The sequence below is a fragment of the Condylura cristata genome, unplaced genomic scaffold (genome assembly GCF_000260355.1).
Source record: "Condylura cristata isolate star-nosed mole 26May11 unplaced genomic scaffold, ConCri1.0 scaffold00019, whole genome shotgun sequence".
In the NCBI taxonomy this organism is placed as follows: Eukaryota; Metazoa; Chordata; class Mammalia; order Eulipotyphla; family Talpidae; genus Condylura; species Condylura cristata.
The window spans coordinates 16,374,635-16,394,123 of record NW_004567120.1 but is presented as its reverse complement, the minus strand read 5'-3'; the positions used below and the strand labels follow the sequence as shown (position 1 = coordinate 16,394,123).

The 19,489-nt window shown below is 41.7% G+C and overlaps 1 protein-coding gene across 1 annotated transcript in view; it reads right to left on the bottom strand.

The window, feature by feature from the left end:
* VSIG1 (V-set and immunoglobulin domain containing 1) overlaps positions 1-5,047 on the bottom strand; it is a 41,355-nt gene extending 36,308 nt beyond the window's left edge. The window contains exon 1 of the mRNA XM_012727065.1: positions 4,904-5,047. Within this exon, the coding sequence (XP_012582519.1) occupies positions 4,904-5,047 (144 nt within the window). The remainder of the gene's footprint in view (positions 1-4,903) is intronic.
* Positions 5,048-19,489: the final 14,442 nt, after the last annotated feature.

Here is a 19,489-nt window from a genome sequence, read left to right as displayed (position 1 = left end):
GGAAGTGGCTTAAGCTTCTTTGTGCAGTGCTTTAACCCGCTGGCCACCAGGGAGGGCCTGTGGTAGCTTCTTAACCAATCTCTTGGCCTCCAGTTTTCCTCTGAAATCCATTCTTTATAATCTTGTCTATAAGGGACACTAAAGTTCAATATAATCATGTCATTCTCATGCTCAAGAATCTTCCATGACTTCCTGTCACCTTGGTGCCTAGACATAAACACCCTTATCTGGTATTCAATAAGTACCCAATGTACTCTTTCTATGTTATGCCATTTGTTACACTACAGAATGCTGGTGCTGGCCAAACAAATTCTTACAAGTGACCTCTAAACAAAATTGAATGTTCTCTGTATTCCCCGACCATATGCCTTACTTTTTAACCCCTGTATGCTGACAAGGCTACTCTCTCCTCCTAAATCACCCACCCCAACAATCCAATTGTCAAAAATCTATGCATCCTGTGAGCCCCATCACAAATGCTAACTTCTTCATTAATTGGCGATTGGCTCTTGATCCCCACCTGATGTGACTTCACAAAACACTTAGAAGATACCATTGCTATTCATATAATGGTCTTCACACTCCTAAGAAAACAAGTTCCTGAGGAGGATATGGACCATGTTTGGATGGTCTCTCTCTCTCTCTCTTTCTCTCTCTCTCTCTTTCACACACGCACACGCACACGCACACACACATGCACACACATACACCACCACCACCACCCACACACACTGAGCTTCTTATGGGCCAGGCATGTGCTATATGCTTTATATGTATTGTCTCACTTACTCCTTTTCACAGTCTTATAAGATAGGTAGTTATTACCACCCCCATTTTATAGGGAAATTAAGCAACTTGCACAAATCTCATTTAGCAAAAGATAGACTCGGGATTTGTATTCTCAGCCCTCTCAACAAACTTCAGAAATTCTTGCTGCACAACCCACATCCTACCTCACATGCACGGTTAGGTAGTTTTCTGTTCCCTTCAGTGGGTTGCACCTATTGTTTCCTGATCCCCTCCCCATCCTTTATTGCATACATCTTGTGGGCAGATATTTTTATCTTGCTTTATTCGTTCCTTGCTTGCTGTGAAATGGCTGCCAGTCATCCTCCTCACAATTAGAGCTGTTATTGGTCAAAGCCTCAGTCCCTGGAACCACTTTACTCTAAAACTTGAAGCTCAAAGAACATTTTCCTAAGAACATAAATGCCAGAAACAGGACCTCAGCCCCTGTCAGCTGGTTTCAGGACATGTGCTCTTCTGCAACAGTGTGGCTTTAAGAATCTGATCTAGTAAAGTCTGGTGAATCCCCCTTTTCAGGTTCATGGTTATTCCAATAACTACTTGAAAGGCTAACTCTTTTTGGTGCCCGATCTGGTATACAGTCATGTGTCACATAATGACATTTCTGTGAACAGCAGACTGCATACATGATGGTGGTCTCTATGTATGCTATCTAGATTTGTGTCAGTACACACGATGACATTTGGACATAATGACACATTTTTCAGAACACAGCCCCATCCTTAGGTGACACATGATTGTATCTCTTCAAAAACAATCTTGAATAACATCACCACCAACAACAGAAAACTTCCATATACCAACTTGGAAAAAGTAGAATGCAAAAGTAACACATAATTCCATTATTCTCCAAACCAAGAGCTTATAGGTCCCAAAACTTAGAATTCTAGAAAGAAACTCTTAAATGAATTCTATGATGTTGTTACTGCCTATCTCCATTCTAAAACTAGGATTTCTTTCAGTGATCAATCAGGGTGAATGCAGTCTTGAAATGTGCTCTCTGAACACCTTACTGGGTTCTTTCTAGAGGCTCCTAGAGAACTTCCAGAAGTGGCCCTCTATATGTCTGTGAAGTGACAACACTCCAGGACTATATTTCAGTAGGATCATAGATGTTCTTTTCCTCTTGAATTTGGGAAATCTTTGTTTTCTGTCCAGAATCATGCCGGACAGAATCATGCCGAAAGTTCTCCTTTGGCAAGTCATGTCTTAACAGTAAGTATGAGTCAGCTCATGTCAAGTAGCCTGGGATTGCTTACCTAGTGATAATAGAGAGGCTGGAAAGGGTTAGTACCAGGAACTCTATGTTAACTGATAGTGTGACTCCACCTGCTGTGTACATTGACGTGTTTGGGGAAGTCTACTCCTAGGCAATTTGTGTTGACGCACTGTATAAACACGTGTAATAGGCTCTGCTTTGAGAAAAAAAAAACATGTATGTGCGGGCTTAAACCTGTGCATGTCTACAGAGGTACAAACACTCATACAAAAATTCACCTATTCAAATGGTTATTTCTGATAAAAAAAATTCACCTTCTCAACCCAAAGAGGTCATAGACCCTCCAATTCCATTCCACTGGAAAAGCCCCAGCTTGACTTGAACTAAGAAAAATTACATTCTAATTGTGTGATTGCACAGCCCTGGTTTTGGCTTTGTTTCAGCCGTTCTATTTCAACGCCGCCTAAAAATAGCTAGCCTGAGTGAAGTTAACCCTAAAGACCAGAGCTCCTCTTGGAAATGAGATTGAAGCAGTTTGTGGCTGCTCTGGCTGATTAATGGCACCTGTGATATGGTAATGAAAATTGCCAAATGCCAACGACTTCCTGAAGGACGTCTTAAGCATTTGATATCCATTATGTCACAGTAATCCTATGGAGGAGCCGCTAGTTATATTCTCCATTTTACAGATGAAGAAATTCAGTTCAGAGGGGTAAAAATGTGTTTTCCTTGGTAATAGAGTTTGTCAGTGGCCGAACCAGGGCGTATGTCCAAGTGTGACTGGCCCACTTCCCATTGTGCCTTGTGAGCTCCCAGCAATGAAACTAGGGACAGTAGAATCCACAAACAACACAGCCCCTGTTAACTGGGTTCACATTCTGTCTGGAAAGACAAGACAACAGTTAAAAGTTATGTTATAAAAATAACTTATAAACATTATCTATTTTAATTCTCATGGCAGGTACTATTTTTAGTTCTCTATTATGGATAAGGCTCACTGGAGCTGAATTTCATGATCTGTCAAATGAAAAGGAAGAGACCAAATCCCTAAAGTCTCATTCCCCCATAAAACAGGGCTGAATACTAAGAATGTGTGATTATGAAAGTTGGCATCACTCCATACAGGAAACAATCACAATGGGAATGTGGGTGATCACAAGGATGACTGTGAGGCCCCAATTCACATAACAGAATGAGTCCTATGGAATCCACCTAGCAGGAGAGTGATTCTGGAAAGATCTGAGCAGGATTTTTGTAGCTCAATGGAAAATGAAGGAGAATGGACAATGGACAATACAAAGACAGACATTTCAGAAGGCAAGACTGACAAGACAGAGACAGGCTGCTATTTGGAAGGGCTGGGAAGAAATCAGTGGCTAATATCAAAAAGAGTTAAAAGGGGGTCAGATAGGAAGGAGCCCACAATGAACATAGACAGGAGAAGCAGGAGAAAAGGGCAATGGTAGCAAATTCTTTTGGATTTGATCTCAAAGAGGGGAAGCAACAGAAAGGACTGTTTTTGTTTGCTTGTCTGCATGGTTCTTATCCTACCTGTTGTTTTGTGTGGCTTGGTTTGGACTGTTTTGTCTGCTGCTTTGTTAGTTGTAGTGAAGCAACATAGCCCAGGGTTCTGCCACTTACCAGCTGAGAGACTGTGGGAAGTGACTTCAATTTTTTGTACTTCATTTCTTCATCATAAAGTGAGGTAAAAGAAGACTTACCTCATGAGATTGTTACTGTTAGACTTATGCAAGTTATTATTTGCATAGGGTTTAGAACATTGTCTGCCTACAATAACCATTATGCTTGAAATATAGATACAAATAAAATTCCTCATCAACATTGAATCATGTGGGACAGTTCTAAAATTATTGTATAAAGAGCTTTAAAAAAAAAAACAACAAAGAACAGAGGGCCTTCTTCCCTGGTGGCACAACGGGGTTGAAGGACAGCATTAATAAGCTAAAGCCCCTTCAGCTTGAGTTCCATCCCTGCCTGCTTCAGAGGTGATCCACACCGAGAGGCAGACCTCTCCTGACCCGCCCCCTGCTCCCCTCAGCAGTGTGCTTTGTCGGTTGGCCTGTTCTGCTCCCCACTCTGTTTCTGGTGAATCCTCTCACTGCCCCTGCACCCCTGGCCTGTACTCCAGTTCTGTATGCATAAATAAACAAATCTTAAAAAAAAAAAAACAAAGAGGAGTTAGGCCCATGCTGGCAGATTGCAGTGTGGTGACAATCAAGTGCCATCAACCTTCAGATGGGACTTGTCCCCTCCAGCTCCCACAGTTCCCACCACCCCCTGCTGCGTGCATCTGGCCCACTTCATATGATCTTGTGACTCCTGATTAAAAGTGAAAAGACCATCCTTGTTCTGAATATTCTCATATATTTAGAGAAAGAGCTCATAAAGGAAGTAATTTGACCCAAGAAGCCAGGCCTGGCTGAGCTCACAGGATGCCCTAACCATAAGTCTCAGCTGGAGTCCCTCCTTGGCACTGAAGTCCCTCCAAAACCTCCTTTACTACCTCAAATCCTTCTGGCCACTTCTGATTCTGGGGAGTACACAAAGCTCCCACAATCCTTTGCGGTAGCAACTCTGGCAGAAGCACAGAGCTGAGGTCAGCAAATCAAGTTTGTGCTTCTTCCCCAAGTTCCCAGACCTTGACAAACCATGTCCTCCTCCCCGTGATCACTTAGGAGAGTAAATTGTTTCAAGTTCTGAAAACTCCACTGCTCAGGAAAAAATTACACAGCAGCAGGTCCCTAACCAAGCTTCAAGGCTGACTAAATTTTCCGGTGTTCCCAGGAGTGAACTTCCTAGTGGTCCATGGCTTGTCACCACTGACGCTCCTCAGGGCTGCTCAGTTGTGAGCCTCACCTGAGCCTCTCCCCGCTGTTCTCTGTCACTCTCAGAGCCCATTGAGGAGCTGCTTTTCCTTTCTGCTCTCAGGAGGCTAATCAAGTCCTGCTTAGAAGGGGTGAGCGTGCAGGCCTGCTGGCTCCTAGTCTCACCCATGGGCATGCTTCCACCTTTGTTTGTGAGGAATGATAAACTTTCAGGACTGTGAGAGTGAACTGGCTACAACATCTGTCAGCCCATTGAAGGCCAGGGTTGATTCAGCTGTCCTAGCTGGCTAGGTGGGTGATTTCCTCCTTCCCTGCTCCTGGTGTGTCCTTCCAGAAGCTGCACATTTGGTAAAAGAGGGCAGCCTTCCCCAAATAGAGATGGACTGTTCTTCGGTCGAGGGCATGGAAGTAGCTGCACTGCACTATTAGAACCACAAACACATTCTTGAACAAGCAGCACAGCTATGCTTACGCCTGGGTGCAGCCATGAAAGGTGGCCACAGCAGGCCCACTGTCAGAATCAGAAGTCAGGTGCTCTCTTGCCCAGAAAAGTCATGATGCAGAGGAGACGTGCCAGTGCTAACACACAAGACAGTGCCAGTCCAAATCCGTCATTTCACACAGCACCAAATCTGTCCTGAGTCTTACAACTTATTGTGGGGGTTGAGTGGAGAGTTAGAACACAAGTCTTCTCACTCAGTATGACTTTCTGGGAGAGGACGTGGTGTAGAGGTGGGAAACTGAACTTGTTTTAAACAGTGGCGTATCTGATGAATAACAGCTCCAGAGCCCTTTCCAAATGGGTGGAGGTGTGCAGCCTGGTCCCAGCCCCAACCAGCAGGAAATAACTTTGGCCAATCCTCTCCAGGTATGACTCTCCCAAGACAAACAGTGCCCAGTTTCAGGTGGGTCCTGAGTCTGAAAGCCTTGTGGGAAAGACTCTGGGTAAAGAGAGAGCTATCTGTGGGGATGGCTGTGTTAATCTGATGCTGCAGATCTCCTAGGCACTGCTACCACACATGCCAGCAAGGGTGTACATCCATCAAGTCATATTGAATTGGGTTTTGTGTTTGGTGGGTGGTGGAGGGGATGCTACCATGGTCTAGCCCTCTTTTGGCTAGAGGGACCTCACTTCCCATCACTCTTCCAGCTCACTGCTCTGTAGCCACTCTGGCTCAAACCTGTCATTCATGCTCCCACCACAGGACCTTTGCACTTACTGAACATTCTTCCTAGTATGTTCTTCTCTGGGCAACTGTGTGGTTTGTTCCCACTCTTTCCTCAAGTGTTTGCTCAGATGTCACTTCCTCAGAGATTCCTTCCCCAACTAGCCTATCTGAAAGTACAGCTTGTTAGGTGGTATTGATGAAAACAACACTGCTGGTATGCAGGGGGGTATCGGAGGAGCGCTAGGTTGGTTAGGACTGGGCTGTAGGTAGAAGAGAACATCTGAAGTTTGTACTTAGGAATCAATATACCTGAGCAGAAAGTACAGAAATGGTGAAGGCTGAGTGACAACAAGAAAAGAATAGAGAGCTCAGCTTTCTTTTTTGCTGGGAATGTTGCCTCCTTTCCTTTTATTTCTTCTTCTTGATTTCTTTCCTTGTTTCTTTTCCAACTCTCCAATTCCTGTACCTTAACTGGCATTTAGACAGTGACCACCCAGCTCACAGGCTTACAAGGATAGCTTTCTGAAGACCTGTTCTGAGAATGGCCAGAAGGCAACTGCACCAGCAATCCCGAGAGTCACAATAAGTCAAAAGCACCTGCAACCATTCCAACTGTGCTTATGGGTAAAAAAATGAAACCTGCAGCAAGAAGGTACTCAAATACCCCTCTTTTCTCCTTGTCCTACAAAACCCCCAAAAGTATGTCAGCTAAAGGAGGTACCTATCTATCGTTCTCCCATTTGTGCATCAAATGAATAAAATCTGTAAACTCCACTTGATTCCCTTTATTAATAATTTTGTCCTTGACAGCCAGGCATTACTGTATGGAGTTTTGTGTGTCTGGATGAGCCCCTGAGTCTATTGAGATTTCAGATAAGGATGGAGCATGCTGAGGAAGTTTCTCCCCCCTTCTTGGAAGCCCCTGTTGTGTCTGCAAGATGCAAAATGTGGGCTCTGATCCTTTGAAAAAGTTAACCTATTGTTATTAAAATTAAAATCAGCTCTATTTCCTTTGCCTTTTGGGGTTCTCTGGATCAGGTTTTCTGGGAGAGAATTACATGATAATCCTCAAGTAAAACTAGGCCTTCCTCCCTTCTTCTATGTTGGAGCCCTTTTAAATTATGGGCTAAGTGGAATGACTTCCAGGAAAACATCAGAGGTCCATCGGGACCCTTTAGAACAAAAAGGAAGTAAGATGGCTAACTAGCAATGAGCTACATCCTTTAACTGGTAAAGAGAAGCTTTAAAAGGAAGCAATTCAGAAAGAGTCCAGTCTACTGTGTCCTCTATAAAAACCACCTCAGGCTTCCCCCTATTCCTAAGGTCTCCTCCTTTTGAACTCTGACTAGCCTTTTGGAACTTGATTCCTTCCTGACTTCCCTCCCCTTCTGTTCTCCATCCTCTGAAGCCTTTCTCCTCTTCTTTCCCTTTATCAGTTCTCTCTGAGCTGTAGATCACAACCTCCAAAACTATCCAGATAAGTAAAAGCCACAGCAATAGGAGAAAGTCTTTCAAAACAATCCACGAATGCTTTCCTGTTCCACTGACTGCGAAATAAACCAAATCTGTCTCAAGAGTGTGATGAATCCTCCTCTAATTTTAGGGACTGATTTGAAGCCACCTAAGTATTAAGGAGACCCCCCCCCAACTGTATTTCCACAGTCTTTGTTCATGGCGTTAAGTCCGAAATACCAGATGCTTCAGAAACATTCAACAGGCTGGCAGACTACAATCATCCTTAAGGTACAGCACCTGTGTCCAGCACTGGTTAGTCCAGCATTTTGTAGAAAGCAGAATAAAGAAAGAAAAGGCCATGCACTGCAAGTTTATTTCATTATAATTTAAACAGCTTGAGGGAAATAAACTATAACACAGATCAACATGGATACTTGGCAGATAGTGTGGAGAAAAATGACTCTGGGCCTGCAAGTGTCCTGCTTTGGCCTAGAAACTAGACGTTCAAAGAAAGTTGCCAAATTTAGCAAATAAAAATAATCTTTTTGAATTTTGAATTCCAGATAAATGAGTAATGCTTTGTTATATGTATGTCTCATGAAATATTTGGGACACACACTAAAAAAGAGGTTTGCAGATTATTTGATACTCAAACTTAGCTGGACTTCCTGGATTTTATTGGGCAACACTACACAGGTTGCTCAATCAGAAACAAAATTATTCCCCTTCCCCCAGGAGGAGACTGCCAGCAGCCCCAACTGCCTTGGGATTATTAAGAGTTTAAAACTATTTATTTATATATAGCTCTCCATCTCACTGGGGAGCTACTGTTAGATGTTTACCCAAATTACTTTTCTTGATCTCTGAGCATCTGCTAACCCCATTTACCATGTGATAGTGGCTCCCCTTGACCCCAAGTTCTCCAGTGACATCTTGGGTTCTCCATTCCCTTTTGCCTTCAAATTAAATGTTTTCTTTTATTGAAGTAATGTCACATTATAACATATAAGTTTCAGGTGTGCATCATTAGAATCCAAGTGTGTATATAAAACATTAAGTTCAGCACTAAAGGTCCAAATGTATCTTTTGCACCATTGTCTCCTCTTCCAATTTACCCAACTCGCTCCCTCTTCACTCCTGGCAACCACCAGTTGGTCTTATAGTCCAGAAATTTATTTTTCATTTTATTTAGTTCACCTGTTTGTTCTCTCTACATAGTGCATAAGAGTGAAGTCCTGTGGTTGTTTGTCTTTTACTATCTGGCTTATTTCACTAACCGTAATTTTCTCTCTAGTTTCTTCCATGTAGTTGCAAATGGCATTTCATCATCTTTATGGTCGAAGAGTAGTTCATTGTGTATCTCTGTACCTTCTTTAACCCTTACACTGATGGACATTTACATTGTCTCCAGTTCTTAGAGATTGTAGTGTTGCAATAAACATAGGGCACATATGTCTCTTCCAATTAGTTGGGGTTTGTTGTTGTTGCTGAAGTAAACATCCACAAGTGAGATAATTGGATTGTGCGGAATTTGTTTTTAATTTTCTGAGTATCCTCTAACTATTTTCCACAATGAAAATATAACAATTCACATTCATACCAACACCTCAGCTTTATGATTGAATTTCCTCAGTACCCAATGTCCTCTGGGCCCCCTCCTCTACAGATGCTGAATAGACAAATGACTTAGAACTCCTACAAGTCAACACTGATGATCCCATGCTGCCCTGCCTAAACTGGTCAATATCCCCTAAAATCAGAAGCACTAGGGATAGAATGACCTACTTTGGCATTACTCATAGAGACTTAATCATTACTTATGCCAGTGCCAGCAACACTCCCCTCCATGCAGGGAAAACAGCCTACTGGGCATGAGTACCTCTTTGCACAAGGCTTAGGACTATAAATCCTAGAACAGGCAAACATTTTCTGTGGTTCTTCTACCCAAATACTATCCTGGTTCCTATAGTTCCAATTTTAGCACACTGCACAGTGGTAAATCTCTGTTTCAGCTTTCTTTAGTGCTCCCTTGCATTCTCATTTCTAGTACCTTCTCACTTTAACATGAGAAAAACAGCACAGAAGATCCCACTGAAGCCCCCTCATACTGATCATAGTCTCCCAGACTCACAATATCTCATCCTTTACCTGGCTACATATACAAGTTGCATAAGTTATTCTGATCTAAACTATGCCCAAGAGGCATTCTTTATCTCTTGGACAATTTGGCTATAAAAGGACACCAAGTTGTAAGGATAAATTACAATTTTATTATATCATTAGATAGGTTCACTATAATATATAATAGGAAGGCAAATCCTTCTCAGCAGATAGTCATTCAAAGGCACTTTCACCTCATTACCCAAAAATAGCTTAGAGGATTTAGAGGATTTACAGGATATTGCAATTGGTAGATTCTCATCTTTTTTGAATTAGCTGATACCTTCTACAACACGGCTGAAAAACGGTATCCCTGCACCCCTGCACTGGGAAGTTACTACAGAATTAGCCTTTGATCAACTCAAGATTACTATCCAGAACACTCCCATTTTGGGTCACCTCCAAATTATACTGTCTTTTTTTTCTGTTTATATGTAAAAGAAATGGTTAAGTTCTTGGAGTTTTACCATAGAGTTTTATCTCAAAATTCATTGGGAATTGCCATCTTTCTTTCTATCTACTAGCTAAACATAACCCTCTTGTCTAAGAGCAGTAGCTGGAGCTGCATTCATTCTTGCAGTCAACTTTCCATCTATGATAACCTAGTTTCAGAATTTTCTTACCAAAATCACTCAGCATTTCTGTTGTCAGACTCATTTCCTATGACCTATTACATTTATTTTCAGTTCATATCACTATCTGTACAAGTCACACTTTTAAAATTTTGAGATATAATTCACATGTCATAAATTTATCCATGTACAATACTGTAGTATTAATATATTCACAAAGTTGTGCAACCATCACCACTATCAAATTCCTGAACATTTTCATCATCCCAAAAAGCAAACCCACACCCATTAGCAAGTACTTCCTCCTCCTTCCCCCCAAACTTGAGCAAACATTAATCTGCCTTCTGTCTCTATGGATCTGCATAGCCTGGATATTTTGTGTCAATAGAATCATATAACTGTGACCTTAAATGTCTGGCTTCTTTCATTTAGCATATCTCAAGGTCTATCCAGATGTCATACACATGAGTGCATCACTGCCTTTCCTTATTAACTAGTATTCCATTGTATGCATATCCCACAGTTTATTTCTTCATTTATCAATTGATGGACATTTAGGTTTCCACACTTTGAAATTATGAATAACATTACTATGAGCATTCATGCATACATTTTTGTGGACCTATATTTTTAATCCTCCTGGGTATATACTTAGGAGTGGAATCGCTGGGTCATATAATAACTCTATGTTTAAACTTTATTATAATCATTCTTTTGAGTATAAAGTAGCATCTCATTATGATTTTGATTTGAATTTCCCAAATGACTAATGTTATTGCCTTCTCAGTTATTTATTGGCCATTTGTACATCTTCTTTTGTAGTGTCATATTCTTTATCCAGCTATCTTATCCCCTCTTCTGAGAAAGCAGATTGCAATTCTTTAACTTTGATAAAATATTTTACTGAGTGTTAACCTAACAATACCAAAAGCCGAACTAATCAATAATGAAAATAAAAACCTAAGAGAACCTAAAAGAAATTTATCATAGTATCATACAGTGTTGAGGTTTCAGGTTGTAGTGGTTATAATCTATGTCCTTTTTGTTTAATACTCAAACGCAAGAAAGAAATAGGAAGTGAATATTAAAATAAGCTATTTTATGCTGTCTGCAATTCTTTAACTTTAGCCTAACAACTTTCGCTGTCTCTTATCTCTTCCAAATTCCTCCACAAAATCCAGAGTTGGAACTTCTTTTTTGACACAGACACAAGTTCTATCTTGACACAAGTATATTTTCAAGTGGGTATGTAATCACAATTTCCAAGGAGCTTATTGAATACAAATCACTTCCTGAAGTCAATTCAGCATACCTTGTTGAATTTACAGGATTCACTCTAGCTTACCAGCTATCCAAGAACGAAAGTGCTAACACAGACAATAGCTACATCTTCAGTGTGTTTTATGATTTGGGCATGCCATAAAGCAATGGAGTTTCTAATTGCTGGTACTACTGATTAGTAGTGTGAGTGTGTTCAAGATATACTAGATGACTTGATCTTCCCCAATAACTTGACTTTCTTTGTTCTTCAACCACATAAATATAGCCCAAAGCCCCATTCTCTGGGAGGCTGACTTGAGTCTTGCCTCTAGTCTTTTACTAGCTGATTTTGCCTAAAATTCATTTTCTAAAAAGTTGATGGCACGGCATTTGACCTCTGTGCCACTGGGTAGCAAACCCATGTTCAGCAACACCATGCCTGTTCTCACCCCACTAAACACATTACCCAGAAGTGTCATGTCCTTGAGGGCCTGACCAGGGTAGGTCCGGATTTTGTCACCTGCAAGGATGGTAAGGACCCAGGAGGAGCTCATAGCAGCACTCAGGTCACAAGGGTGGGCTAGCCATGTCTGGGCCAGTACCTCCTTGACTTCAGCAGCAAAGATTCTGAGTAACTGAAACACCAAAGGAGCTTCACCCCACCCACCACCCCCATTCCCAACACCTGACCCGTGCTTTCAGATCACAAGCCAGCATAGCCAGGAAATCTCCCAAGCAGGAGCTCCAACCTCCCTTTAATTTCCACTGGAACTGGCTGTATTTGAACTAATGGGATTTCAAAATTAAAATGTCCTAAACTTCAAATATTTACAACCACCCTGGCCTAAGGTAGTCTCATTGGCCTTAGCAGCCGTTTCCTTTTGGCAAAGTCAATTGCCCCTTTAAGAATTTATCAAAAACAGACCAATAAAAGTAGGGATTTTTCTGCTTTTAAACCCCACTTGTTGGCAAGCAGGTACAATCCAACACTGCAGAACTCTCATGCAACGTACTCACACATCACCAAGAGGTTTGAACTGCCTTTCTGGATCAGGTCCTTCATTTAGCCTTGATTTTATGCCCTGGAGTTGAGGGTCCTACTCATAAATAAGAGTGGCATAATATCACTGTGCCACTGCTATTTCTGTGACTTGCTTCTGTACGGGACAAATCCTGATATATAGTTACTCTTATCACGGTATAATGATTAGTACCGCAATTTTTACAGTCCAGCTTGGGACAATGACAATAAACTGTTGGGTCACCATGGCTGTAAATCTTCTCAGGGTACAACAGAAAATCTCACCAATATACCCATTCAGCCTCTGGGAATGATAGAGCCACAGGAACACCAAGGCAATTGGGAAACATGGCTACCACAGCCTACCATACAAGAGGAGGAAGGGGAGGGGAGTACTGTGTATAAACATGCCCTAAGAGGGTTTTCTTGACCAGCGATGGGGAAATGGACAACTCTGAGATTTGTATCTGATTTTGTGTAATTTACAACATACTAATTCCGAAGTCACCAAAATCAGCCTCTGTGTGAGAAGAATCCAGCTGCCTAGCAAGCATATTGGGAAACAGGAATTGGGGGGAAATTGGAACAGCCCAACCGTCCTCTATACCACTGAGGGTGAGCAGTGAGGACGATTTTGGGAGTGGCCTGGGCGGTTGAGAACAGAAGGTTGCAGTTGGCATTGAGGGGGTTGGAGTGGGTAAAGATATGACAGGCATTTGGAGCCCAGGTCCCACACTCCAAAGTGCATTTCATTCTTCACCTTGTTCTTAGAGTCTGCTGCATAGTTGACACCAGTAAATAATGTTTAGATAAATGAATTCACACCATGACCCATTTCTGAAAAATTCTTTCCCTCTATCTCTGCTGAAATTCCACTCCATCCTTCAAGGCCCACATCAAATGCAGCTACCTAGATAAAACCTTCCTCATTTCATAGTTGCTTCTTCTTAAAACTAACAGATATGACCTCTCCTGTGACTACAGAGTGGACAGTGGAGGGATATAGAAAGGCATTAATACTAAGCGTGCAGAGAAGTCTTGGCGCCTCTGGTGTGCAATAGAATTGGACTGGAGAGAAAAGCTTGATTCATACATATTGTACTTGAGTTTACCTGTTGGATTTAGAGTTGATACTGGGGATTTTACCTGGTTAAATCCATAGCATGATTACCCATAATAAATTCTACTTTGAAGAGGTAGGTTACTGGAAATTTTAATTTTTAACAGGCAGCTCTGGTGATTGTTATTATCAGACACCTTCTGGGAACCAGTCTAGTCTCACACTCTCAATTTACAGATGAGGAAGCTGAGGCTCAGAAATGGAACTAACTTACTTAGAGTATACAGTCTATTAAGTGAGAGAAATATAATAATAGAAGTAATATGTTTTCTTTGCTACACTATACATACATTGAATTTCCCCAAGGACAGTGCTATATCTCAAATATACTAGGTCACTTGGTTAATTGCCTGTAAGAATAAACTTGTAACAATAATATTAACACTTGCCACCTCCCAGGATTCCAGGAAATTTAATGCTAGGTGGGAAAATTTTGATAGAAATAAGTGAAACAGTGGTCTAGAGCTTGATATGGTAGGCTAAGTAAATAAAGCAGAGGGCTTAGAGCAAAACATAGCATTCACATAGTCCTTCAAAATCCTCCAGGCTTGGATTGGATATAAGAATAGAGAATATGTTCAGCCCTCCCTGGTGGTGCAGTGGGTTAAAGCACAACACTAAGAAGCTAAAGCCACTTCAGCATGAATTTGATTCCTGGCCAGCGAGGTGACCCATATGGCATGGCAGACCTCTCTTGACCCACTGCTCCTCTCAGCAGTGCACTTCATTAGTAGGCCTGATCTGCTCCCCACTCTGTCTCTGGTGAAACCTCTCAAGGCCTCTGCATCTCTGGCCTGTACCCCCGTTCTGTACGCATAAATAATCTTTTTTTTTTTTTTAAGATTTATTTATTTATTCATACAGAACTGGGGTACAGGCCAGAGGCTCAGGGGCGGTGAGAGGCTTCACCAGAGACAGAGTGGGGAGCAGAACAGGCAGATCTACGAAGTACACTGCTGAGGGAAGCAGCGGGCGGGCCAGGAGAGGTCTGGCTCGCCATGTGGTCTCCTCCGGGGCAGGCGGCAGGCGGGAATCGAACTCATGCGGAAGCGGCCTCAGATTCTCAGTGCTGTGCTTTAACCCGCTGCGCCACCAGGGAGGGCCATAAATAATCTTTTTTAAAAAAAATAGAGAATATGTTCAGAAGGTATTCAGAATAGTAATAGGCAAGTAGCTATGTGGCTATATCTTTCAAGAGCTTGAAAGATTACGTCTGGCCTGGAAATATAAACCTGAAAATAATCAGCATAAAGGTTGAAGGTGAGGCCACAAAACTAGATGAAATCTCTCACAGAGAATTGTTGGGACAGGTCAGGAGAGAAGACTAAAGAAGATTTTAAAATTAAGCAGAATAACAAAAGCGACAGAGATGGAAGACAAACTCATCATGCCACTTTCTTCTTTAGACTTCAGGAACCATGTTCATTATCACTTATATGTTCCCTATAAGAATGCAAGAGTTAGGTGCACCTATAGAGATAATCTACATCATTTTCCCAATGTTGACACACTATTGACATTTTGAGATGGATAGTTCTTTGTTGTTGGGGGCTATCCTGTGCATTGTAGGATGTTTAGTTGAGGTCTTGGCCTCCATTCACCAGATGTCAGCAGTATCTGGTGACTCCAGACACTGTCAGATGTTCTTAGGGGACACAAAATGGCTCCCAGTTGATAACCACTCATCTCTGTAATACACCCAGCTCTAAAATTCTGGTAGGAACATCCATATGGTGAAACTAAGGCAGATTATTTGAATGGTCTGGAACTCAAGAGAAGGGTTTAGATTTGACAGTTTATCAGCATATGGTGGTAGCTGAAGTCATGAACATGGACAAGATCATCAGGAACAGTGTATTGTATCAGAAGAGAATACCCATGACAGAACCTTAGAGAACACTGATGATATTTTAAAGGAGCACCTGAGAAGAGAATTCACAGACAGAAATAATAATAATTCTATTAATACTGCTATCATTTGATATCACTTTCCATGTTCTAGTGACTATGATAAGTATTCTATAGGCATCACTTCATTTAATCTTGAACAAAATTTTATGGAGGATGCATTATCCCCATTTTCAGGGGAATGCAACTGAAGTTCAGAGACATTAAGGTAGCTAGCCCAAATTTATGCTGTTAGTTAATGGCAAAGCTCTGATTCAAAGCTAGATGTATCTGCCTCTTTAGTTCCCACACTTGCTGCCAACAAACATAAGAGTGTGGTCCTGGCACCCGAAAGATGAAGGCGTGTAAGGAAGAACAGAGCGATCCAGGGTGTTGTATCTATTCCAGTGTAACAACTTGAGAAGGTCAGATAAATACAGAAAATGTCCGGTCGATTATGTCCGGCCGATTAACACTGGCCATGTGACAGGAGACCTTGGTGAGAACTTCAGAGTGGTGGGAACTCAAGCTAGATTGTAACACTTGAGAGAATGGGGAGGAAAGAAGTGGAAATAATGAATGAAGACTATTCAAAAGTTAAAATTTGAAACGAAGAAGAGAGATGAGATGATAGCTACAGGGAGGGAATATGCTAGTATCTAGAAAGTGCTTAAATTGTTATTACAAAGACTACATGTTTAATGTAGAAGAATTTGAAGATATAGTTGAGTCAGCGGTATCCCACAAACTAGAAATAACAATGGTAACATTTTAATATTATCTTCCTGCCCCATCATTGTCTTATACACACAGGTACACATTTTGTTTGGTGACTTGCTTTTTCTATAAGCACCAACTAATACCTACTTTGTCTTCCTAAAGGTCTTATCAACATTCATCTCTTCTCTCCTTTCTTCTCTTTTTCTCTCTCATCTGCCCCATTCTCTTCTTTTCTTTTCCTCTACCCTCACCCACCCTTCAATCTATCATGCAATGCAGATGAAGCTGATTCAGTCAAAATAGATTTAATAACAAATGAAGAAAATATCAGACTCCTCTCCCAGGCATCTTCACGAGAGTGAAATGTCTTTAAACCCTGCATGACAATCCTTGATGTACCAAGATGATGCTCAGGAAGAAAGCGTGACCGGATGTCCAGCTGTTTCCTTTAACGAATCCAACTTTTAGAGGATTATCCTAAATGCTTCATTGTGGGAGCAGACATTGTAGGAGCAGATACAGCAGATCCACATGTTCTTTGAGGGAAGGCTTTAGTACTAATGGGCAAAAACATCGTGACGTGCAAGACCATTCAAAGGCATCTGGAAAACAAACTAGCTGTGGAGAAACTGATGCCAGATATGCCGCTGGCCGATGAGGTGCCTGTGCTGGTACAATTGCTGCACATGAAGTCACTATGCCAACCCAAAACTGTGGGCTGGGACCTAAAACGACCTCCTTATTCCAAGCTCTAAGCATCACTACAAAAATCTCCAGGGGCCTCTTGGGAATTCTGAGTGATGTGCAGTTAACGTAGACTGAAGACAAAGTGTGAGCCCGTGAAGCCACATGACTGAACATATCAAATATCTGCCCTTTCTCCATTGGGCTGACCAGCCACGAGGTGTTTATAACTGGCAGCATCTAGAACCCAAAAGTTCTTGAAATCACTGAGAAATTTGCCTTCCTGCTATTGGAATAGTGTTTATGATGTTGCCAGCATGTTGACAGATTTGTTATCATCTTGCCTCAGTGTCCCATTTTATCATCTAGTGTCCAGGCAGTCCTGGCTTTGTCTGTGGAGATGGACTACAACTTCACACTTGCTAACAAGGTCAAGTCCCTGACTGAACCATCAGCATGTGTGACTGGTTGCCGCCATTGCTGCTTCTGCTGCTGTCACAATTCCCGCCAAAGTTGCCTTAGGGGAGGTTTTTTATTGCTGTTTTAATTTCCTTGCTTGTGATCACTTTGAGTTTTCAATTTCTTCCTGAGTCAGCCCCAGAATATAACATGATTCTATGAATGTGTCCATTGTTATTTTCAGTTTTGTATAAGATACCAGGTTTAGAATGAGATTCATTTTTTCCTTTTTTGATGTGCCTATGACTGTTCAATTTCTCCAACACCACCTTTTAAAAAAAAAAAAAAAAGATTTATTTATCCATGCATATAAGAACTGGGGTAGAGGCAGAGGTACGGGGTGAGAGGATTCACTAGAGACAGAGTGGGGAGCAAAACAGGCAGATGTACTGAAATACACTGCTGAGGGGAACAATGGGCAGGACAGGAGAGGTCTGTCACCAAGTGGGGGATCGAACTCATGCTACAGTGGCTGTGGATAGGTTCAGAATGTTGTGCTTTAATCCCATGTGCCACCAGGGAGTCCCAACATCACTCTTTGAAAAGACTCCTCCACTGAACTGCTCAGGTATACTTCCAGGTTCTCTATTCTGTTTGAATGATAATGTGTCTATCTTCCAATACCACATTATCTTGATTGGTATTCACTGTGTAGTAAGCTTTGCTAGATGTGTCTGTTTCATATACTGTTGTATTCTCCCCCACAAGTTATAAATATTTTTATTTTTTAAATATTTTTTAAGGTTTATTTATTTATGCATACAGAACTGGGGTATAGGCCAGAGGTGCAGGGGTGGTGAGAGGATTCACCAGAGACAGAGTGGGGAGCAGAACAGGCAGATTGACGAAGTATACTGCTGAGGGGAGCAGCGAGCGGGTCAGGAGAGTTCTGCCACGCCATGTGGGTCACCTCCGGGGCGGGCAGGGATCGAACTTATGCTGAAGAGGCTTTAGCTTCTCAGTGCTGTGCTTTAACCCGCTATGCCACCAGGGAGGGCCCCTATATTTAAAATATTTTAAAAATATTTTGAGGTGAAACTGCCCTGGATGAGGACAATGTCATAAGTTGTACTGTCTAACAGAAATTTCTTCAGCGATGGATACTTTCTAGTCTGTTAATCAGCCATGGTTAGCGGTTACTACAGAGGGCAACACAGGCCTAGAAGCTGCCATGAAAGCGGTTGACAAAAAAATGGAAGCAGGTCAAGATTGTTCGATTTCAAGACATCAAGAACTACTCATCATAGTTTTATATGAGTAAACCAAGTGACCACTGAAGCCTCCCCACACAGGGCAATAACATGAATGTTAGCAAGGAAGGTTGTATGCTCAGAAAAAAAGCCGGGATTGCTGGGAATGACCAGTGTCTCCGCAACAGCGATGAGATGGCATTACTGACTCAGCTCACATGAGCCTTAATGCTGTGTTTACAGCAACCCACATAAACAACAGTCTGGAAACTCCCTCAGAAAACCTGGAGGATAGAAGTCCTTTCTGCAGTCCACTAGGGCAAGAAGGAAGAAGTATCATAGTGTGATTTGCTGTTGATATTTTTAATAGGAAACTGACTTTCTGTAATCATGATAACTATATTAAACTTTTAACAAAAGTTAACATATGTATAATAAATTTTATTTGTGGTAACATATACATAACATAAAATTACCACTTTACCAATGTTAAAAGTGTTTAAGTTCAGTGGCGTTTAGTATAGTCTTAATAAATAAATGGTCTTTAACCAAATATAAAAAGATGGTTTTACATTTGTCACTGTGGCAGTGATGGGACTGTAAGCAGGAAAAGATGTCCTAAACGAACTTTACAGATACAGGTTTTATGGACTCCACTCCCACCCCAGACATTGGAACTACAAATCCCATCAATGCCAAAGAAGCACGCTAGGTCCTGAAGGGGAGTTAAGCAGCCAGGTTTGGATATCAAACTGGACATGAGGGCTTCAGGGGTCTCTTAGCCTCGTGGCTCACGGCTTGCCTCTTGGCTCTTCACCGGCTTTCAGCATGCTATTGAGGGTTCCAGGTCAGTGGAACTGGTAGGATGCATCCCTCTCTCTCTTTCCCAGATGTTATTCATTTCCCTTTTCCCTTGTAAA